The sequence below is a fragment of the Mercenaria mercenaria genome, chromosome 5 (assembly GCF_021730395.1).
Source record: "Mercenaria mercenaria strain notata chromosome 5, MADL_Memer_1, whole genome shotgun sequence".
In the NCBI taxonomy this organism is placed as follows: Eukaryota; Metazoa; Mollusca; class Bivalvia; order Venerida; family Veneridae; genus Mercenaria; species Mercenaria mercenaria.
Window position 1 is genome coordinate 79621770 of NC_069365.1, and position 24132 is coordinate 79645901.

General features: G+C 35.2%; 1 protein-coding gene and 1 long non-coding RNA gene across 4 annotated transcripts; both read right to left on the minus strand.

The window, feature by feature from the left end:
• Positions 1–4914: 4914 nt before the first annotated feature.
• Positions 4915–12330, minus strand: LOC128557171 (uncharacterized). Its single transcript, XR_008371085.1, has 4 exons — positions 11208–12330; positions 10284–10472; positions 9240–9383; positions 4915–5954 (listed from the first exon to the last, which is right to left on the minus strand). It is a non-coding gene; the product is annotated as an uncharacterized LOC128557171 (long non-coding RNA).
• Position 12331: 1 nt separating this feature from the next.
• Positions 12332–22372, minus strand: LOC123557733 (monocarboxylate transporter 6-like). 3 transcript variants are annotated; one of them, XM_045349380.2, is made up of 7 exons: positions 22018–22372; positions 20179–20369; positions 19448–19591; positions 18330–18695; positions 16625–16766; positions 15979–16232; positions 12332–15236 (listed from the first exon to the last, which is right to left on the minus strand). In XM_045349380.2, exons 1-7 carry the CDS (start codon positions 22194–22196, stop codon positions 15070–15072), a joined length of 1443 nt encoding a protein of 480 aa, XP_045205315.2. In that variant the 5' UTR covers positions 22197–22372; the 3' UTR covers positions 12332–15069. The 3 variants fall into 3 exon arrangements, with proteins under 3 accessions (XP_045205315.2, XP_053400074.1, XP_053400075.1); XM_053544099.1 differs by having other exon boundaries at positions 20179–20286; positions 22018–22156; XM_053544100.1 differs by lacking the exon at positions 18330–18695.
• Positions 22373–24132: the final 1760 nt, after the last annotated feature.

The window sequence follows — 24132 nt, forward strand, 5'->3', positions numbered from 1 at the left end:
ATTGTTAGCTCATCTGATTTTTTGAAAAAAAATGATGAGTTATTGTCATCACTTGAGCGGTTGTCGGCGTCGGCGTCGGCGTCGGCGTCGGCGTCTGCGTCGGCGTTGCCTGGTTAAGTTTTATGTTTAGGTCAGCTTTTCTCCTAAACTATCAAAGCTATTGCTTTGAAACTTGGAATACTTGTTCACCATCATAAGCTGACCCTGTATAGCAAGAAACATAACTCCATCTTGCTTTTTGCAAGATTTATGGCCCCTTTTGTACTTAGAAAATATCAGATTTCTTGGTTAAGTTTTATGTTTAGGTCAACTTTTCTCCTAAACTATCAAAGCTTTTGCTTTGAAACTTGGAATACTTGTTCACCATCATAAGCAGACCCTGTACATCAAGAATCATAACTCCATCTTGCTTTTTGCAAGAATTATTGCCCCTTTTGGACTTAGAAAATCAGTTTTCTTGGTTAAGTTTTACGTTTAGGTCAGCTTTTATCCTAAACTATCAAAGCTATTCCTTTAAAACTTGCAACACTTGTTCACCATCATAAGCTGACCCTGTACAGCAAGAAACATAACTCCATCCTGCTTTTTGCAAGATTTATGGCCCCTTTTGGACTTAGAAAATATCAGATTTCTTGGTTAAGTTTTATGTTTAGGTCAACTTTTTCTCTTAAACTATCAAAGCTATTGCTTTAAAACTTGCAACTCTTGTTCACCATCATAAGCTGACCCTGTACAGCAAGCAACATAACTCCATCCTGCTTTTTGCAATAATTATTGCCCCTTTTGGACTTAGAAAAATCATTTTCTTGGTTGAATATTATGTTTAAGTCAACTTTTCTCATAAACTATCAAAGGTATTGCTTTAAAACTTGCAACAGTTTTTCACCATCATAAGTGGACACTACATCAAGAAACATAACTCTATCCTGCTTTTTGCAAGAGTGATGGCCCTTTTTAGACTTAGAAAATCATGGGTAGGACAATATTTCTATTATACAAAAAAAATCAGATGAGCGTCAGCACCCGCAAGGCGGTGCTCTTGTTTATAAATTGGATTTTCAAAATTTTGTTTATATAATAATGATAATGGCATCAGGTATTTAAAAGAATTATGTCTGTAGTCTGTTAATTCTGGTTAAATGATTAGTAGAAATTGGAATGGGGATATCTTTTTTTTTATTTCTATGTAGCATGTATACATTTTCATACTTTTTATGCATCCCACGTCTCAAACACACCGGAGGCATATATATTGTGTTTTACCTGTTCGTCCGTCAGTCCGTAACACTTTCTTATGCACTCAACTCCTATAGTTTCCCTCCCAATTCAGATAAAACTAAGTGTACATGATCAACATGAAGTTGACATGCGCTTATTGCCGTGACGTTCAAAATATTTATTTTATTTCTGCTCCTTTTTTCGGACTTAGTATGTTACAAATACATTTGTTATTTTGTGCTGGAACTATTCTCTGAGTTTCTGTCCAATTCAAATGAAATTTGGTATGCATCATCAACATGAAGTGGACATGCGCGTATTATGGAGTCTTTCATGCCTTGTTATTTTTAATTGGATTATATGCACTTTTTGGACTGTACAATGGACCGAACAAGTACATTTTACATACACAACTTCTCTTACAGTTTCCGTCCAATTGAAATGAAACGTCTATTAATTCAACATCGAGTTGTCATGGATATGTTGTTTGAACTTAACATCCTATTACTTCTTTGGAGTAAGGCCTTTTATGACATTTTATATTATTCCGGCAAGCATTTTCAGGGGAATTCGTCTTACATTATTCACACCCGTCTTGTTCTTGGATGTTTTCTTAGATTTAAAACAATGGTTATGTTGTTAAGTATTTATGTTGAAAAGGAATGAAATATTTTACAGCTGAACCGAATTGACTAATATAATTGAGCCGTGCCATGAGAAAACCAACATAGTGGGTGTGCGACCAGCATGGATCCAGACCAGCCTGCGCATCCGCGCAGTCTGGTCAGGATCCATCCTGTTCGCTAACAGTTTCTCCAATTCCAATAGGCTTTAAAAGCGAACAGCATGGAGCCTGACCAGACTGCGCGGATGCGCAGGCTGGTCTGGATCCATGCTGGTCGCAAACCCACTATGTTGGTTTTCTCATGGCACGGCTCATATAAGATATATTAGGCACAAATATTTGGAATTAAACATGAAATTAACATGTTTTTATGTATCAACAGTACTGTGTGTCAGGTTTAAAAAAAAGTACACCTCGAAAACCTGTATAGCTAAGCACAGTATAAATATGTGCTACCACTAACGCTAGACGTTTTTAGCTCACCTGTCACAAAGTGACAAGGTGAGCTTTTGTGATCGCGCGGTGTCCGTCATCCGTCGTCCGTGCGTGCATCCGTGCGTGCGTCCGTAAACTTTTGCTTGTGACCACTCTAGAGGTCACATTTTTCATGGGATCTTTATGAAAGTTGGTCAGAATGTTCATCTTGATGATATCTAGGTCAAGTTCGAAACTGGGTCACATGCCTTCAAAAACTAGGTCAGTAGGTCTAAAAATAGAAAAACCTTGTGACCTCTCTAGAGGCCATATATTTCAAAAGGTCTTCATGAAAATTGGTCAGAATGTTCACCTTGATGATATCTAGGTCAAGTTCGAAACTGGGTCACGTGCCATCAAAAACTAGGTCAGTAGGTCTAAAAATAGAAAAACCTTGTGACCTCTCTAGAGGCCATATATTTCACAAGATCTTCATGAAAATTGGTCAGAACGTTCATCTTGATGATATCTAGGTCAGGTTTGAAAGTGGGTCACGTGCCATCAAAAACTAGGTCAGTAGGTCAAATAATAGAAAAAACCTTGTGACCTCTCTAAAGGCCACATTTTTCATGGGAGCTGTATGAAAATTGGTCAGAATGTTCATCTTGATGATATTTAGGTCAAGTTCGAAACTTGGTCACGTGCGGTCAAAAACTAGGTCAGTAGGTCTAAAAATAGAAAAACCTTGTGACCTCTCTAGAGGCCATATATTTCGTGAGATCTTCATGAAAATTGGTCAGAATGTTCACCTTGATGATATCTAGGTCAAGTTCGAAAGTTGGTCACGTGCCATCAAAAACTAGGTCAGTAGGTCAAATAATAGAAAAACCTTGTGACCTCTCTAGAGGCCATATTTTTCATGGGATCTGTATGAAAGTTGGTCTGAATGTGCATCTTGATGATATCTAGGTCAAATTCGAAACTGGGTCACGTGCGGTCAAAAACTAGGTCAGTAGGTCTAAAAATAGAAAAACCTTGTGACCTCTCTAGAGGCCATATATTTCATGAGATCTTCATGAAAATAGGTCAGAATGTTCACCTTGATGATATCTAGGTCAAGTTCAAAAGTGGGTCACATGCCGTCAAAAATTAGGTCAGTAGGTCAAATAATAGAAAAACCTTGTGACCTCTCTGGAGGCCATATTTTTCATGGGATCTGTATGAAAGTTGGTCTGAATGTTCATCTTGATGATATCTAGGTCAGTTTCGAAAGTGGGTCACGTGCCATCAAAAACTAAGTCAGTAGATCAATAAATAGAAAAACCTTGTGACCACTCTAAAGGCCCTATTTTTCATGGGATCTGTATGAAAGTTGGTCTGAATGTTCATCTTGATGATATCTAGGTCAAGTTCGAAACAGGGTCATGTGCAGTCAAAAACTAAGTCAGTAGGTCTAAAATTATTAAAATCTTTTGACCTCTCTAGAGGCCATATTTTCAATGGATCTTCGTGAAAATTGATCTGAATGTTCACCTTGATGATATCTAGGTCAAGTTTGAAACTGGTTCATGTGCCTTAAAAATAGGTCAGTTGGTCAAATAATGAAAAAACCTTGTGACCTCTCTAGAGGCCAAACTTTTCATGGGATCTGTATGAAAGTTGGTCTGAATGTTCATCTTGATGATATCTAGGTCAAGTTTGAAACTGGATCAACTGCGTTCAAAAACTAGGTCAGTAGGTCTAAAATTATTAAAATCTTTTGACCTCTCTAGAGGCCATATTTTTCAATGGATCTTCATGAAAATTGATCTGAATGTTCACCTTGATGATATCTAGGTCAGTTTCAAAACTGGGTCACGTGCGGTCAAAAACTAGACCAGTAGGTTTAAAAATAGAAAAACCTTGTGACCTCTCTAGAGGCCATATTTTCATGAGATCTTCAGAAAATTAGTGAGAATGTTCACCTTGATGATATCTAGATAAAATTCAAAACAGGGTCACGTACCTTCGAAAACTAGGTTAATAGGTCAAATGATAGAAAAACCTCGTGACCTCTCTAGAGACCATATTTTTCAATGGATCTTCTTGAAAATTGGTCAGTATTTTTATCTTGATAATATCTAGGTCAAGTTCAAAACTGGGTCACATGAGCTCAGAAACTAGGTCACTATGTCAAATAATAGAAAAAACGACGTCATACTCAAAACTGGGTCATGTGGGAAGAGGTGAGCGATTCAGGACCATCATGGTCCTCTTGTTTTTAAACACGTGACCTATACACATGACATGTAATTGTAAATATAGCATACAGCCACAGTTTATGTGTATTATTTAGTCAAGTTAAATATTTGATGATGATTTTCTACATTTAAAGTAAGTATATAAAAATAACCTATTTTGGTGCAAGATACGCATTGAATATTTAATTGAAATTGAAACTGAATGTTTTTATATTATTGCATTTAAAGTACAAGTATAATTTTTTAACTTCATAGTTTCAGTGCCTTTTTGAGGACGTCCAAAACTCAGGTTTTACTAAATTGTCAGCCGTTCCCGTTTTTCAAATGTAGCAATGCATTGTCTTTTATCATCATTTTGTTATGGTAATGAATATTCGGCAAAATAACGAGGACTGAAAAGAAAACTATCGTAAGTTTTTATTTAATACGGAGTTACGCCAGTTTTCTGTTCAACCCCAAAGAAGGAAATGTGAGTGCTATAATGTGTTTATTCATATAAAATGTTTAACAAGTCAACGTTCAGGCTGTTATGTAGTGTTCAGTGCTTGTTCAAGCATCATGTATCTCTTTTAATGTGTTTAAAACATTCAGAACTAACAAGCACATTATATAATATCGTGGTGACTTATTTATTCTGTATGTATTCTGATATTTTTGTACTTGTGATATGTTAAAAGAAAATAAATTGTAAAATATCAGGCTTACTATTCCTTTTTCATTCAGGATTGAAAATGTACTTGTTGTGGTAGAATTCCGCCTAAGCCGGTGCTATGGGATTTGAGCGTTGTTTCGCATTCCATGTCCTCACATGAACAGACTGGGTCAAACCGAGTGTGCTATTATTTTGCTTTTTTAATGGATCATCTGAAAGATTTTATTATCTATCTCAACAACAGCTTTAAATGCCACGTGGTATCATTTGAAGTACCCCCTTGCCTGGACTCGGTGTTTGTTATATTTCCTGATTCTTTAGGATCACATAGTCAATTCAGTACCATGTACAAGGGCCATTCCATTGCAGTAGGTGCTAAAGAACGTGGGATGTGTTGCACCTTTCATAACCTCTCGTAGATAAACTCGGTCAAACCAAGAGACTGTGCTCTTCTTTGCTTTGTCATGTTCTATGCTCCCGAAGGATATTGTAGATTATATGAACTATCACATCAGCAGTGGTGGCGGTAAAAGTCCTTGAACATTTGATTTGATAGATCAGAACTGAAATAAGTAGCACAATATAGAGTTATATGAAGTTCATGAGTTGTGGATGCAACGTCACCAATTCTGAATTCTTTTCACGTTAAACGTGTATAATCGAAATATCTCTTTATAAGATGCCCGTTGATTACGTCTCCAAAAGAAGAAAGCAGCCACTGCGCTGGCAATACCAACATACAGACTTGCAACTGCAGCAATGTAAAAGGCCAAATCATACTCGCCGACAGTGTCTCGGATATAACCTGAAATAATGGTTTAAAATATAATGAATTAGTTGTTTCATGTGTTTGACCCCCGACACAACTCGTTAAAGAAGGGACTATATCATGTGTCCATGTTGATCGGTATTTTTGCCGTCAACAGAACTTTTAAGGTACCGGTCAAGAACTTGAATGCCTTTGGACACATGGCGGTCAAATTTAAAAGGAATTTGGCTGAGGTCTACATGTGGTCCTTTCTTTAGACCAGTGGGATACAATGTCAATGTTACACAGATTTGAGCTTGTAAAGAACTAGAGGAAGCTGCACTCTAGGCTTGCCAATCTACTTAATAGGATGGGTGCGGTTAGCAAATGATCCTTATTGTTTTTCCAGGTAAGCGAGACAAACGTCAATCATTACTGATGAATTTTAGGCATATATCTGTCAAACTTTAGTGGATTGCTGCCTGTGGATCTTTAGAAAGTACATGATCCCTGTTCTAAGGGTCAGTAAGTCAAAGGCCAAGGTAACGGATACCGAGAGTGAAAATGGTTTCTGATCACTTAATGTGATCGGTGTATGACCTTTATTGTTGTTGGCATTAGGTCAAAGATCACCAAGATCACCGTGTCTTCGAAACTGGAACCGTTACTTTTTTCTTGTGCATACAACTGCTACATAAAGGATATTACCAAAGTGTCTGTTCATACTGAATTTATTGTACGAATTGAAAAAGAAAAACAATTATAAAATACAAGGGTCTGTCCAATTTTTGAACGAATTTGAAAAATTCAACAAGCATGATGTCAAACATGAAAATGATTGCGTGTAGCTTTGTTCTGGAATCGGTAGAACAAATGATACGGTTACTGTAAAGTCTGATTGATAAGCGGAGTACGCCTACAACAATGCCTGACATACTTCACAGGATGTTTGCCTACAGCTCGAAGATGTCTACTATTTCTAGGGGACACTAGTTTTTTTTTTGGTTTTATTTGTAGTCCAAATGTCAAAGTCACATTGACAAAAAATTGAGAACGATTTCCAGTCAAAAGTATTTTGGAGGATCGAATCAGTTTTCTTTTTTCAGGAATGTGAAAGCCCTGTCAAATAACGCTTTCCCTGAATAAAACCCTAATGGGCTTTATATCAAATGTAAGCGTCGAGAACGGGTAAAAACATACATGAACACCAGTAACTTTGTTAATCCAAACATTTTTCCGCACCGAATTAGACTTGTGTATTCATTTTAAATGATTTTGCTCTCCGCATTATATAATTCGAAGACAACATTTTATCAAAGTTTGAATCGAAACCATGATCCTCGGAAATATTTCTAATATCGGTTTCAGCATTGGTGCAACACTTAATTAAATACGCGATGTTGAATGGTGTTCATCGATGTATGAGCGCCTCGCTTAAACCAATCAAATTGCTTGAATTGATAGATATTGGAATTACAATTATTTGTCTCTGTCATATCGTGCTTGTAACAAATGCTATAGCGTAGAGAATACCAGTGTTCTGGTACCAACAGAATTGAAGAAAGACTGGTCGTCATATAGAGTTCTAATGTTAATATAAGCAAATGCATTAATACTGAAATTTTTAGTGTATCAATTGCCTCTGATAAAGATTGACATGGCTGACAATATTATTTAAAATATTCGCGACATGTTTTTCATCACCTAAATTGCAGTAGATCAAAGGCAACAGTCAGCTCAAATTCAATCGAAGGAAAATATCTTTAAAATAAATTTTAAAGGAAACTAGACAAAAATGTCAACCCCTCCAAGTAGTCCACTAAATACGTTTCCGAAGCCTAACATTACGTTCACCAGTCATTCCTTGCGGATATCTGTCCAGTCCCGATGCTTAGAACATAACAGCCGGTGTCTGTGCGGCTATTGCCCCAGAAGAAATTCCGTATGCAATACATGCTCCCATAATCGACCAAAAGTCGAAACCGTTTACAACCACTACATGCATGACGGCAGTGATAGGGCACAAGTATAACCAATGCCACAGTATTGGCCACTACTTTCTAACAAAAACCCAACCCAAATGCCGCTTTCACAAATTATATTAATGTGTGCCAAATTCTGTTACAGAAATACTGTCTGCTATAAATTTCGAATTTTAACTGAATATTCCACTAAAAGTAAATATTCAAGGATTTCAACTTCCTAATAGATTTTCTGAAGTCCATAAATACCCTGCATGTGTAAATATAAAAACAATCAATGCTTTATGTCTCGGAAGCTTGCAGAAATAACAAAAATAAAAAGAGAGACACGAGGTAAAAGCTTGCGTCCTTATGGAACATCCAGCTTACTGTCATGAAGGCTGATAAGAAACATACACACATTCCACTTGCTAAAAATATTAAACAAAATAGAAGCTTATAATTTTTTTATTAAGTGTTAAACATTGTATTAACGATATCCTAAAATTCAATGTCGATGCATTGGCCGGATTTTCTTTTTTTTGTATAGATTGTATTTTGTATAAAAGTAGTTTGAACATACTTGCACTTCATTTATGCTTTTAATTAAATATAAATTTAATAAATCTTGTCATTCTGCATTTTCAGTAGACTTTTATCAGCAGTAAGCAAGACGAAAATACATTATTACGTATTATGGCTGGCTCATTTTCGAGTCCGACATATTTTCGAGTCTTCTTTTACTACGGTGCATTGGTGTCTAATTATAGAGACTGTCTTATACTCGAGTCTGTCCTATTATTGAGTCCGACTTATTGCTGACATTTTGGAATATTTGACTTAATCATTGTACAGCCAGAACAAGAATGCCAAATAGTTGTCATGTACATCAGATTTACTGCCATAAATGAAACTTCAATCAGTATTATATACTCACTGACCATTAATATATTTCTGCTGATGCAGTATACATTTAGATGTTTTTTTTCCGTGAATGCTATTTTTGCCATCATCATCATCATCATTAGTATAGTATATAATAAACGATATATTATATTTAAGCAATGCTACTTTTCTTGCTTATGTAAGCAATTTGTTGACCTACCGTTTAATTCGATTTTCTTTTTGTTTTATTGGACCAATTGTTTTATTCGATCTACTGTTTTATTCGACCTGAGCTTCTGTTTCCATGTTATAATACATCCCACTGTACTGTATGATACCTGTTGTGAGGGAAGCTACACACTATTCAAACTTTAGTACTGTTAAATCGTAACGATCTATAACGTCTAATATATCAGTTGCATTACTCATTGCTAAACATTTTTCTACAATCAAGTTGTTTTCTATAATAATAATTCAGAATGTTCAGAATAAATACCTGAGATAACTCCTGTATTTATGATTATTGTAACTAGACCAGTTGCACACGAACTCACCAACAGACCAATGCAGCAGACGACAGATCCAATAATTGTACTTATACCTGGACTTATCTGCATTATCATACCAGTAAAAATGATATCTGAAATAGAAATCTTTTACATGTATATAGTAAATTTCAATTATAAAAGAATATCATGTATTAAATTATTTGAAAAAATATCGAAATAAAACGTCATGGAAATATAACGAATATCAAGGCAAAACAAACGTTAAAGTGAATTGATTAATTTTAAACATATGCAAAATGTAAAGGTGATTTCTCAAATCTATGAGGTAAAGATGCATCAAATATAGCCCAACGCTAACATCAAGACATCGCATCTAAACTAAGACAGAATGCCCAGTGCTGGCTTCAATATCGGATATTTATAGACATAGAAGTATTTGACAGACAAATGTCTGTCCAATGTTGAATTCTTTATTTATAGACACAGACAGATATCCAGTGCTTCAATATCGGTAATTTATAGACATAGAAATATTTGACAGACAAATGTCCAGTGTCGGCTTCAATATCGGATATTTATAGACATAGAAATATTTGACAGACAAATGTCCAGTGCCGGCTTCAATATCGAACATTTATAGAAATATTTGACAGATAGAATGTCAAGTATGGCTTTGAACAATACTGGATTCGTACAGGCATAGAAATGTCTGGTAGACAGAATGTCCACCAGGAAAGTACACTTACTTGAGATGGAAATGCAAGTACTCTCCAAAGACAGGGAAAAAAGGTTGTAAACATTTGAAGTTGACAATGGCTTATTTGCGAACTGGCAATTTGAGGTAATGTTTTATTAAAACATCAAACTCGCCATTGTTAGCATATATACCTTTGGTAATTTATGGAAAAATATGCAACATACCAAGTTGAATGAAATTAAACAACTGAACTTAATTGAGGAAGCGTGATTTTTTTTTATATTTCAATTATATGACAAGTTTCACATATTATAAGCAAGTGACTATTTCTTACCACCTCATGTAGCAATTCCCATGTATACACTTTGAACGAGCGTGGCATCTGACCTTTTGGCATTAAAGACAACGATAAGTCCGCATACATAACACTCAACCCATATCCTATGCCATTAAATATGATAAGTTGTATCAGACACGATATCAACATGAAAAGTTTCCTAAGTTTTGTTGTTGTTTAGACTTCCTAAAAGTAAGAAACATTTGTACATATATCGGAAGAACGAATAAATCATATATGCATGCAAGAAGTTTGAAAGAATGATATTCGTTTTTCTATCAAATTAGTTTTGTTAAACAAACCAATCTTAATACCTGAAACAATACTTAGAATTCATTATTTAATGTATATAATATTCCAAATAAAAATTCTGAATTTTAAATTTCGCTTGTCAAATTTTATTTCTGAAATGTAAGTTTTATCAATATTTTATTAACACGTAAATCAAATTTTGCAAAAATAAACCACCTGTGTCTGGTATGTGCAATGTTATTGATCTCTTTATTTCAACACAGTTTGGTACAGGCGTTAAAACAATAAGCTATATATCTAGTAGCTGTCTATAAGGTTTGTTTCATCACTAACAGGCTTCGTTAGGTTTTATTTTTTCAGAAATCAAATACCTTAACGACAACGTTCTTGAGGACTTTATTACTTTTATTATTCATTTTAATGACATCGAAGTTTTAGTCGACTATCTGTAGCTTCAGGTTCTGGTGGATGTTAATTACATTGTTTCATAAAACAGAGGCAGATTTGTCCTTTAATAATTATCACTCCAATTAATTCTTTTTCAAATTTAATATGAAGCACAGGTTCCGTTTCTGTTCGACTTCCAATGACAATGTCTGTAAAGAATACAGCGAGCACGAAAGCTACTTTTATATATGAAAAAAATTGTTCTATTCTCACTTTTCATACCTATTTCCAACTTCAATTTCTTTTTCTTCAAGTAGATATATGCTCTCTGATTCGGTGTTCCCATCGTTAAGGTATGTAGGTGTCGGCTAATGTTCATTTCTTAAACCATGTTTGTTGTCCTCCCCTGTTTCTTCAGAAGGAATACCTCTACTGTGTATGTTAATTTTCATATTGCCATACGTTTATAATTAAATATTTCAAACAAGTTTAACGTTTTGTTGATATTTCATTCAAATTCACTAAAAATCCTAAAGCACATTTTTAATCACATTCAGTTATGTTTCCTATCACATTCGTTCTCCGTAAATAATAAAGACATAAGTAAACGTCAATGAAATGTCATAATATAGACTTTTACATATATCAACCCCGTGTCATTATTTAGATTAATAAAAATGTGCATAGTATCACGCGAATAAAAAAAATAATACAATAATATTCGACGACATAGAACTACAAGTGAATACCTTTCATTTTGACAAAACTGGTTAACATATTCTGTGCTGCCAATACTTAATGAGAACATACCACACAACTATTCCAGAGTTTTAGTAAACCCACATTTTATGTTTTAGCAAAAATATAAACAGTATACTGAAATTCACTTGTAAAGGTCACAATATTATTTCGCAAGGAAACTTGAAATATAACTGGACATATTGTCTATGAGATGCAAATATATTCAGCAATAATACCCAATACATTATCAAACACATTTTCTGTCAAAGACGACATTGATTTAAGGGAGATTGGAATGTACAAATTCACTTTAATCATCAGCGTTATTAATCATCCACGAACACATGAACAATGTTTAAGCATAGCCAGTATTTGTCGCTTTTGTTTTACTTGTAACAAGGCTATATTTGATATATACCTACGTCATGTATTCATACGCACGTATTTGTTTATTAATATTCAAATCATCCTATTTCGTTAAACTTAAAGCGGACGCAGTAGTCCAGTGGTAACACTGTCTGGCTCGAAAAATCTTTGGAAGAGTCGAAACAACCAAACAAAATGCATACAGAATTGTTTTATTGACTGTTCACGAGACTGTAGAAATATATGTGAGCCATTCTAAAAATAATAAATAATGACAATCGCGGGCATCCGTAGACGTTTGACATGAATGATACATGAATGACTCCTTTATAATCCTGCAAAGTTTTACTAAAAACTATCTACCGTTTTGGAGATATCTAGTTTTGTATCAGATGTAGTCATATACACTTAGCAATATACACATATTTATGAAAAGCGAACAAAATTTAAAGTACGTTGTTTTTTAGGAATACGTGAAAGGCAGATACTCAGTGAACTGCATACTTCATATGGAAAGTCTGCAGTGTCATAGAAAACTGGGTACGTAAATTTATAAGACGTCTGATTGATGAAAACGGCAGGGATACAGTGTCCGAGATAGCTTCCTTTCTTGGCATATCAACGGGGAGAACTCATGAGATTCACACTTAGCACTTGGGATTAAGAAAAGTTTTTATCCAGTGGGTGCTTCACGTAACCTAGAAGCAAAAAGCCGATAGGATGAAGTGTGGTAAAGAAACGCTGAAAAAGATCTTGGATTTTGATGATTGCACAATGTCACAGCTCCTAACAGGAAACCCGGAAATACTTTTAGGAGCCGCATCGTTGACAACAAACAGTGGTTGCAAAGAGGTGACCCGTAGACCAGTTATTTGAAAGAAAATAACTAAAATTGTAAAAAAAGGTTTTGTATTCTTTAAGTCAAGGGGAACTTTCGTACAGATTCAAGTAAGTCATTGGAAAGTTTTAAAGGGACAAAGTACTGAAAGCTGTTTCAGGAAAAAAATGCGTCCAAGGACTGGTCTTCATGGCCTCCAGGTGATCTATGACAACGCTCCGGCTCCAAAAGTGTAATCGCTCCAAAATGCATGAGAGATCAGTCTGTAGTACATATCAATCATCCCGCTTATTCAATAGATCTTAGTCCTTGTGACTTCTTCCTCTTTCCAAGTCTGAAAAAGATGCCGACTTTACGCAAATATTTATTGAATAAAACATTTAGGTGGTATTTTGCAGTTACTTAAGACCATACCAATGAGAGACTACTCTGAAGCGTTCATGCACCTCTTAGATTTCTCAACTGCGGAAGTGCTTGGAAATTAAGGGCAATACTTTGAAGAGATGAAGTTAATTTGAATAGAAAAACTGGAAACTTCACAGGTCGCTCAACACGACAACTACGAAAATGTTGCAGGCTCGGTTTGATCGAGCCTGTTCATGGACGGTAGTGGAAATGCATGCTACCGTCCACGCCCTCTAGCGGCGGGTTGAGCAGAACTCAACATTTACACATGCTAAAAGTACAAAAAGCAATTTAGAGACATCCGCAGATGTATTCAAACGGCGGTGAACATGGAACCTTCAATGATACATGGGTTGTGGCGTGTAATTCCGTGAACAGCGGCGTTTGGTCCCCAGATGAAGTAATAGGTTTGCCCCAAACGAGAAAACAATGGGCAGAACTAAACAAACTGGAATTTAGAAAGGGGATCTGAGGTTATGGAGCCTGCATATCACAGGAACTGTCAAAAGACAAAATTAAAAAGTAGGCACCATATCCATGGGGTGATTATACAATACCAAAGGCTATGAAAGCGGGAGTGTTGGAACCACCCAGGCCGAAACGGTCATGCTGAGAAACTAAACAGTACCAATAACACAACATAAAAGTCGTGCTGAACGATCTGAGAAGATCGAATTATAACAGCCGTGATTGAATGTACGGGGAGACTTTTTACGGCCGCCACACGGCACAAACAACGCTGCTGTGATAATAAAATAGAAAAAGTGGACCAGTCTGTTTACAGACTGTGTACCATATGTCAGCACTACTGTCATTATTTTTAGAATGACCCCCATAGAGCCCCTTTCATGCCCCAGCGGAAGTCTTTTATACAGATATACGACCCCGTAACCTCAAATAACCAAATAAGTTGACTGTTTACGGCCATTTGTTTATGAAGTATTCATACTTATAAGTTATTTTTATCCAGAAACATCACAATAAAGGCAAGTCGAGTAAAATTAAAGCAACACTTGTAATCCACTTGAATTTGTTTTACATTAAAATGTAGATTCGGAATATCTCTTTTCTTCAGATGCTCTTTGATTATGTCTCCAATGGAAGAAAACCGCTACTGTAACAGCACAGCAAGATTCAGATTATACTTAGTGTATATGATCAACATGAAGTTGACATGCGCGTATTGCTTAAGCCTGTGCTATTAGGTTTGAGCGTTGTTTCACAATTCCTTACTTCACATTAATAGATTCAGTAAATCTGAGTGTGCTGTTATTTTGCTTGGCTGTATTTTATGCTCCTAAGGGATCTTCATGTAGACTTTATTTTAAGTCTTCAAGTACATGGACTCATTGTTGTCATATTTCCTGGTCTTTTGTGATCATGTAGTCAATTCAGTGTTATGCAGAGTAAAATTCTGCTTAAGCCTGTGCTAGGGAACGTGGGAGGTGTTGCACATTTCATTACCTGTCACGAATAAACTCTACCAAGAGTGATATTATTTTGCTTGGTTGTAATATTTGCTTTTAAAAGATATTGTGTATTTTATTAACTATGACAACAACTGTCGGCGGCAAAAAATGTCTCTTACTACAGAAATGAAATAATTAGTGCAGTACAGACTTAACTGAACTTCTTAAAAGATAAATGGTAAGGGTAGATTTTTCGGAAGCACAGAGCACCCCAAACCAAAATGTAGAAGCAGTCGGCAACCCATGGATCAGGACCAGCCGCGAATATAAATGCTCAATGATTCCAAGGAATCAGATAACTGAAGTCTTCAATCCAGAACTAGTTTCACGTTAAACGTGTATATTCGGAATATCTCTTTTCATCGGATGCTCGTTGATTACGTCTCCAAAAGAAGAAAGCAGCTACTGCACTTGCAATACCAATATACAGACTTGTACCAGCAGCAATGTAGAAAGCAATATCATAGTCGCCGACAGTGTCTCTGATATAACCTGAAATAATGGTTTAAAATATAAATGAGTCAGCCGTCTCATTTTGTTTTGTTCTGTCTTCAAAGGGGAAACCATATTGTTTGTTCATGTAGGTAGGTTTGTTTGTCCGTCGATAGAACAATTATTTTCGGAACAAAACACTGGGTAGATATAGCGGTCATTATTCACATGAACATTGCCTGAGGGCTGTAGATTACGCTTATTACAGTGATCTCGAGATAAAAACAGTTTTTTTTGTTCGGTTTAACGTTACACCGACACAATTATAGGTCATATAGGGGACTTTCCTGCTTTACAGGGGACCCCGAGCATTATTTCGTCACGGGCGGGCACCTTGGTAGAACCAGGTACCGACCTTCCGTAAGCTAAGTGAATGGCTTCCTCACATGAAGAATTCTACGCCCCGAGAGAGGCTCGGGCCTTTAACGGTGTGGGACAAGTGATTTGAAGTAAGCGACCTTCACCACTCGGCCACGGAGGTCCTTTAAACTCAAAAAACAAAGAAAAATATCAAACAGGGAATGCCACGCACCAAAAGCGCAGCCTCTTCAAAACGAACCCCCCAGTATATTATATCTAATTTCATTTTTCTATGAGGATCAAAGCCCATATCACAGTAAATAAGAACATTTCTATCGTTTTAGAACTTATTTCACGAAATGATGAAGTAACATTTCAATTTACAGTTTTAAAATCTATCTGCGATTGTTTATGAATGGAAACTAGACAAAAATGACAATACCTCCAAGTAGTCCGCTGAATACATTTCCAAAGCCATACATTAAGTTCACCATAGCCATTCCTTGCGGATATCTGTCCAATCCTGATGCTTCGAACATAACAGCTGGAGCCTGTGCGGCTATTGCCCCAAAAGAAATTCCATATGCAATGCATGCTCCCATAATCGACCAAATATTGAAGAAGTTTACAACCAGCACATGCGTGGCGGCGGTGATAGGGCACAAGTATAACCAATGCCACAGTGTTGGCCATTTTCTAAGAAAAGAACCCAACTTTGTTTTTATTCTTACCTTTCACAGTTCGAGTTGAAATATCCAACGCTTTTATTTATATTACCGAGAGGAACAACAAAAGATCTAAATATTTGTAAATATGTTTGTAGAATATTGTTGTTGTCCGCCATTTCAAACTCTCGTAAAACAGTATTACTACATAAAGGACACTATATAGGATTTAATATATGTGAAAAAGTTCAAGTCAAATGCCACTTTACAAATTACGTAAATGTGTGCCCGTACATACATGAAATTCTGTTACAAAAGCTTTCAATTAATAATAAGTTCAAATTGCTGTACAACGATTTAAAAGAAAAAGAGATGGTACATTTTTACTATGACAGTATAACACAGAAAAGAACAGAAACTTACGTGCATTTGAGGCGGAGAACCCCGCCCATTAATCGACCAATCAGACTAGCGATTCCTATGGCTGATACTAATACCGAACCTGACTGGCGAGAAAATCCACGTGATACCATGAGGTCAACAATAAACCAAGATTCAGCATTTCCTAAAGAAAACAAAACGAACACTTAATCTTTTATTCTAAAATTCCGATTCGTACTTACAATTTATCGTTAAATACGTGGTAAAACAAACTCTGCGGGTACCCCAGAATATTAAATGTATTGTTAAAGCGTTTAATAAGAAGCAGAATGTTTTCTTTATTGCCATTACCACAATGAATTTTGGCTGCATTTCATGTATGGTGACGTTAACTGTAAAGACATATTTTTGAAGCAATCTGACGGAGGGCATATTCTGGAGTCATAATGATTCGTGGAAGGAAGTTGTTTCTTTTTTACGAAGAAAAATACTGTACAGGACTGTAAAAGAATCTATGAACATTTGTCTGGTGAATGAAATACTGCAGAAAAAAGGGCGTTACTTTAAACAAGCAAATCCGTTGAATTGGTATCTCCCGCCGAATGGGTTTGTGTAGAAATATATCGGGTAAAAAGTTTAGGACGTTTGAACTTAAAAAAACAAAAGTCATTAGGAGAGCAAAAGTTAAAAATCTGGAACGTGGGTGATGAAAGTTTTGAAAAATTAAAAAAATTTTTTTGGGGGGGGGGGGGTGGGGGTGGGGGGTGGGTAAGGCGACCGGGTGTGGGTAAAAAACATTACATGTTGATAATAAATATTGATGAAAATAAAAAAAAATCTTGTTGCCGGGGGTGCATGATTGGGGTGGTGGGGATGACTGGGTGGAGGAGCGAAGTGTGGGGGGGGGGGGGGGGGGGGGGAGCAGGTTACAACTTTGCAAATTGATAAATATTCATGGAAGCTTTAAGATTAAAAAAAAAAATGGATGTTGGGTTGGGGGAACGAGGAGGGTGTGTGGCTAGGGTGGTAGGGGTGACCGGGTGTGGGTACACAACTTTACATGCTGATAATAAATGTTCATGGAAAAATGAAAGAAATTTAATGAAATTCTACCAGTTGGTTAGTTTGTTATGTACAAATATGTGGATTTTTTAAACAACTAAAGGGCAATAACTCTGAAGTGGGGGATGACTGGGTGGAGGAGGGAGGTGGGGTGGGGAGGTTTCAACTTTGCATGTTGATAAATATTCATGGAAGCTTTAAGATTAAAAAAAATTGAAAAAAAATGTGGGTGTGGGAGTGGAGGGACGAGGAGGGGTGTGGCCAGGGTGGTAGGTGTGACCGACTTCACATGCTGATAATAAATGTTCATGGAAAAAATGAAAGAAATTTAATGAAATTCTACCAAATGGTTAATATGTGGATTTTCAAACAATCAAAGAGCAATAACTCTGAAGTTACCGAAGTGATCCTAACGAAACTGAATATTCACAACCAAATTATGGTGATCTAAATTCAAGTTAAGTTTTATAGTTCTAGGTCAAATATGTCACAAGTAATGAAGCAGAAATTGCCATATTTATAGTACCCTATAAAAATAACTCTGTTGTTACTTCGGCAATCTGATTGAAACTTGACAGGCCGCATTTCCCTACGGACGTATGGACGAAGCCAAAGTTATAAGCGGGAGATAACAATCAAGTAAGGACCATTAGGTATGATACTAACATAATACATGTTTACATACCTGTTAAAGCAAGCAGATGAAAATTTATCCATAAAATCCATATCACAAAGTCTTTCAAAAGTGTAATATCACAGAAAGAACTCTGTTTCTTTGACTTAACATGCTGGACAGTTCCAGTAACAAAATAATCCTTGCAAAAATGTATTACTAATCCAAAGGGTATACACTGAAGCCCAAAACCAGCGATTACAATAAACGCTCCTGACCAAGAGTATTCGGTAATAAAAAGCTCATAAAATATCGGAATTACAAACTGGCCAATACTAGAACCGACCATGAGAGACACGAGGTAAAAGCTTGCATTCTCGTGGAACACCCAGCTGACTGTCATGAAGGCTGATAAGTAACATACACACATTCCACTTGCTGAAAATATTCAACGAACAGAAGCTTATGATTTACTTAATTAAGTATCAAAAATTGTTCTAAACATACTCTGAAATTTAATGTCTGTATTTGCTTTAATGAATTGGTTTGATTATTAACTTTTGTATAAATTATATTTTGCACTAAAGTAGTTTGAACATATTTTATTTTCACATCTTTTATGCTTTAAATTAAATATTAAATGCATCTTGTAATTCTGCATTTTCAGTAGACTTTTATTCGATGTAAACAATAGGAAAATACATATACATACATGTATAAAGTATTATGTCTGGTTCATTTTCGAGTCCGACATATTTTCGACGGTAAATGGGTGTCTAATTATTCCAGAGAGTGTCTTATACTTTAGTCTGTCTTATCAGCGAGTCCGACTTATTGCTGGGATTTCTCAATATTTGACTTAATCAGTGTACAACTGCCAAATAGCTGTCACATGTACATCTGATCAGTATAGAAGTAAATAATAAATAATAGATTAAATTTATGCAATGTAAATTGTCTTGCTTATGTAGTCAATGTATTCGACCTACCATTTAATTCTACTTATTACTAGTATTTCCATGTTATAATGGAATGCCATACACTCCTCTGTACAACCTGTTGTGAGGGAAGCTACACATTATTCCAACTTTGTAAATATTAGTGATCTAATATTTCATTCTAATCGTTTTCTACAACCAGTGTTTTGTATCATAGTAGTCATAATAATTCAGAATGTATAAAATAAATACCTGATATAACTCCTGTACACATGATTATTGTAACTAGACCAGTTGCAAACGAACTCGCCAAAAGACCAATGCAGCAGACGACAGACCCAATCACTATACTGATACCTGGCCCTACCTTTCTTATCATACCAGAGAAAATGATACCTGAAATAGATATCTTTTACAGGAATATAGTCAATTTAAACTATCTAATTTTAAAAGAAAATGTATTACATGATTACACAAATTATTGAAATAAGATGTCATGGAAATATAACCAATATCAAGACAAAAGAAACGTAATTAATCTTAAAAACATGCGAACTGTAAAGGTTATTTTCAAATCTAGAGCGTAAAGATGCATCAAATAAAGCCCTATATTAGCATCAAGACATCACACATTAAACTAAAATAGAATTTTCAGTGACGGCTTCAGTATCGGATATTTATAGACATAGACATATTAAACAAATAGAATGTCAATCTGCGGCTTCGAACAATCGGGAAGAAAAGGTTGCAAACATTTGAAGTTGACAATGGCTTGGTTAACTGACAACTTAAGGTAACTGTTCATTAAAACATCAAACTCGCCACTGTTAGCATATTATATCTTTGATAATTTATGGGAATATATGCAACATATCCAGTTGAATGAAATAAAATACTGGAAACTTCATTGAGCGAACGTGAACATTTTTATATTTCAGCTCATAACAAGTCCCACACATTATTAGCATGTGACTATTTCTTACCACCTCCTGTAGCGATCCCCATGTATACACTTTGAACGAGGGCGGCATCTGACCTTTTGGCATTGAAGACAACGATAAGTTCCGCATACATAACACTCAACCCGAACCCTATACCATTACATATGATAAGTTGTATCAAACACGATATCAATACGACAAGTTTCCGAAGTTTCGTTACTTGTTTAGATTTCCTTAAAATAACAAACATTTGTACAGATCAGAAAAACGAATAAATCATATATGCATGCAAGAAAATTGAAAACATGATAGTGGTTCCTTTGGTTACTTTTTAACAGAAAGCAACCTTGATGTCTTAAAAATACATGAAAATCATTTTTTTCTTCAATTCCTTCATTTATAAGACGTTGCATAACACTCCAAATAATAAAAATCAAAATTTCAAAATCAGTTTGTCCAATTTTACTTCTGAAATGTAAGTTTTATCAATATTTATAAGCAATAATGTAATTTAAAATCAAAGTTTTGCATAATTAATCAGCGGTGTCTGGTATGTGCAATGTTATTGATCTTTTTTCAACAGACTTTGGTATAGACATTAAAGTCTTATGGTATATATCTGACAGCTCTCTTAATGGTGTTTTATTTTTGCAGAAATCAAACACATCAACGACAGCGTTCTTGAAGATTCGGTCATTAGAACTTTACTACTTCTATTATGCTTTGAATGACATCGTAGTTTAGGTCAATTATCTGCTGTAGCTTCAGCTCTTGGTGGACGTCATTTTTTTTTTGTACAAACTGAGGCAGATTTTTTCTTTAGGAAATAACATCCCCAATCCCACATTCTTGCATAAAAACTACTTTTTTCACTGGATCCGCCCATGTATAAACGGGAGAAAAATCGTGTGCAAACAAGGCAATTCACGTGCTGTTAATACATGATTTTTATTTTTGAAATGCTTTGCCAGGGATATATGTATGTATTTTTGCGCACACTGATATTTGGCATCTGCGTCTTGTTTCTTCCATAACAACCGCTTCTTGTAGCATTACAGATACAATGTAATCAATAGTATGTTTAGCTGTATCTGTTTCCAACCCCAAACGTACTGCCCCCATCAATGTACGCACTAGCTTCTCTTAGCGTTCACTCCCTTTACAAAGCGTCTGTTCAGTTATTGTAAATAACTGTGAATAAATAAGTATCGCGTGTAACCTGTGCTATTGTTGGTTTTTAGGAATCATATTTATGATTTTGGTAGGTATCAGTCGGTATGTTTTTATCTAATTTCCCGAAGAATTTATATAACCAGCTTGGAAACTTGACACTACGTTCGTACTCATCCGTACTCCGTTCTTGAAATTGTGATCGAGTCCACCAAATTGTGAAATGATATGAACAATTATTGGTAATTTTATGTTTGTAATAATGAGAGATAAAAAAATCACTTAAAAACCTTCAGGATGTGCTTTTGATAGTGTTGTTTATTTCCGGACCCTGGATACGGATATTTAAAACATGTTTACCGTTTCCAAGAACAACAGGAATGGTAAATAAAAAATGTACCGGAATCGTCAAGTCATCACATATGAAAACAATACATAAATCGTCGTGAAATATTTTTTTATGCAAGACCTTCGGTCTCGGTCACAAACAATCCCGCGGGCTTCTGCAGACGTTAATACACAAAAAATTATTATCCCTACAATTCTATGAATTAAAAATAAATTAAGTATGAAGCACAGGTTCCGTGCTGTACGAGTGAAGAAGAAACCCTTCCAATGACAATGTCTGTAAAGAATACAACGAACACGAAAGGTACATCGGTAATTCAAACATTTTAACCTAATTATAAGAAAAAACTGTTCTATTCTCACCTGTCATACTTATTCCCGACTTCAGTTTCTTTTTCTTTCAGTAGATATGTGCTCTCTGGTTCGGAGTCTGCATCGTCAAGGTATGTAGTTTTCGGCCTTTGTCCATTTCTTAACCCATGTTGGTTGTCCTCCCCAGTTTCTTCAGTAAGAATACCTCTACTGTGTATATTAATTTTCATATTGATAAATGTTTATCTATAAATGTTTAAAAGAAGGTTATGATTTATCTGATACTTCATTCTAATACGCCCCAAATCCTAAAATATTTTTCAATCACATTCAGTTATGTTCACTATCCCTATCTTTCTCTGTAATTAATAAGGACAATTCATAGAACATCAGTGAAATGACATGTGAACACAAAAATAGCATATCTTACCTATAATTACCTTCAAGGGCATGGAGTAATGTCTTTCACATGCAATAACCCTATGTCATTATTTAGATACATAAATATATAAATAGTGTCACGTGAATGAATACCAATGAACTATACTATTTTAAGCCGACATAAAAAACAATTGTAACTGAAAATATATGTACATATTTTCCTTCGTGTCAAAACTTCACATTTTTCGTTCAGAGAACAAGGAAGCTAGCTCGATATAAAGTCAAAAAAGGAGAACAGACGACAAAAATACCCCAAAGTCCCCATAAATCGACATTTTATGATTGAATAGAAATATAAACAGTAATATGAATACAGATATTCTCTTTGAGCCTGATTATTTTCAAATATTTTGCAAGAAAACTTTTGAAATATAATGGGACATAACATATATGGAATACCTGTTTGGCGCAATAATAACCAGTACATTATCAAACGTACCGTATTCAGCACAATTTCGGCATAAGATGACATTTACATTAAGGTAAAGGGGAATGTTCAAAATTCACCTAAATCATTAACAAAATATGAACAATGTCTAAGCATAGTCAGTACTAATCCTCTTGTTTTACATGTAGCTAGGGTCTTTAATGTATCGTCTATATATTAATTACATCATGTATTCATACGCACGCATTTTACTTATTTAATATTCAAGTCATACCTATATCAGCTGATGAACTTTATAATGACCTTATCATATCTGGTCTTTAGGGTATATAGAGTACATTAAAACTTACTTTGTAAACATTTTCTTTTCGGTACCAAGGTCTTTATGTTTTTTCACATTTCTCAACCAGTCATGAATAAAATGTATACACAAACAAATAGACTATGCTATTTAATTTCTGGATACACTTTATACTTTAAGATATCTTCTTATACAGGCATTTTACATGTATTACATGTATTTGATTGGCGCTATTCTATATTTTATCCAGTCGGTTTCCAAATAACTGGCAATCATTCTATTATTCTTCCCTCGTCCAAAATTTGTAATGGGTGTGCTCTCTTTATGTTAGTGAATATATTTCTTAAGGTTCTTATATTTTTAACCGAAATTGTCTGAGGAATATTCCTATAAAAATAACGGTTTAAATTAATATTCTAAACAAAATATGAAAAAAAACTGTTACACTTAATCATGTCTGGGAAATGTTGAGTCTTGCTAATTTTATAATATTTATCATTTAATTTGTTGAATAGAATGGAGTTCTGTGAAACATTCCTCTTTATGTCATTCTACCTCCTGACATTCCTGTGTATGTCATTCTACCTCCTAACATTCATTTTTAGGCCATTCTACTTCCTGACAGTTCGGTGTATGTCATCCTACCGCCTGACATCATATAACATTAACTAACTGGTCATTCATATATTGCTTACTATGTTTCGAAAGTGTTGATATTTCGTACGTCTCACACTGCTTTATTAGATCCAGTCTGGAATATAGTTTGTCATGAAAGTACTTACATTATCTAGAACACCTGTTTCAAGTGTGTAGCTAATTTTCCAGTGGAATTATCAATATCTGTAACTGTTGAACAAAACTCAGGGACAATCTTTTAACATTTTTGGCTTCCTTCTTTTCCATTTTTTCCCTGTGGTCTTTGCCCAATTCTCATTTTATATGTGACAAATAATCCTTTCTTAAATGTGAAGCTGATACTTGTTTTCATCAAACTATTTTGCTGTGTAAGAATCAGTCATAGCAATATTCATTTATG

Bases quoted from the DNA above. Each gene is read 5' to 3' on its own strand.
- LOC123557733 (XM_045349380.2), bottom strand. From the start codon at position 22,196: ATGAAAATTAATATACACAGTAGAGGTATTCTTACTGAAGAAACTGGG. The intron at 16,767-18,329 runs GTATGTAAACAT...TGTTTTCTTTAG, and splicing joins TCATCTGCTTGCTTTAACAG to GAAATGCTGAATCTTGGTTT. The intron at 15,237-15,978 runs GTATTGTCATTT...CCATTATTTCAG, and splicing joins ATTCAGCGGACTACTTGGAG to GTTATATCAGAGACACTGTC.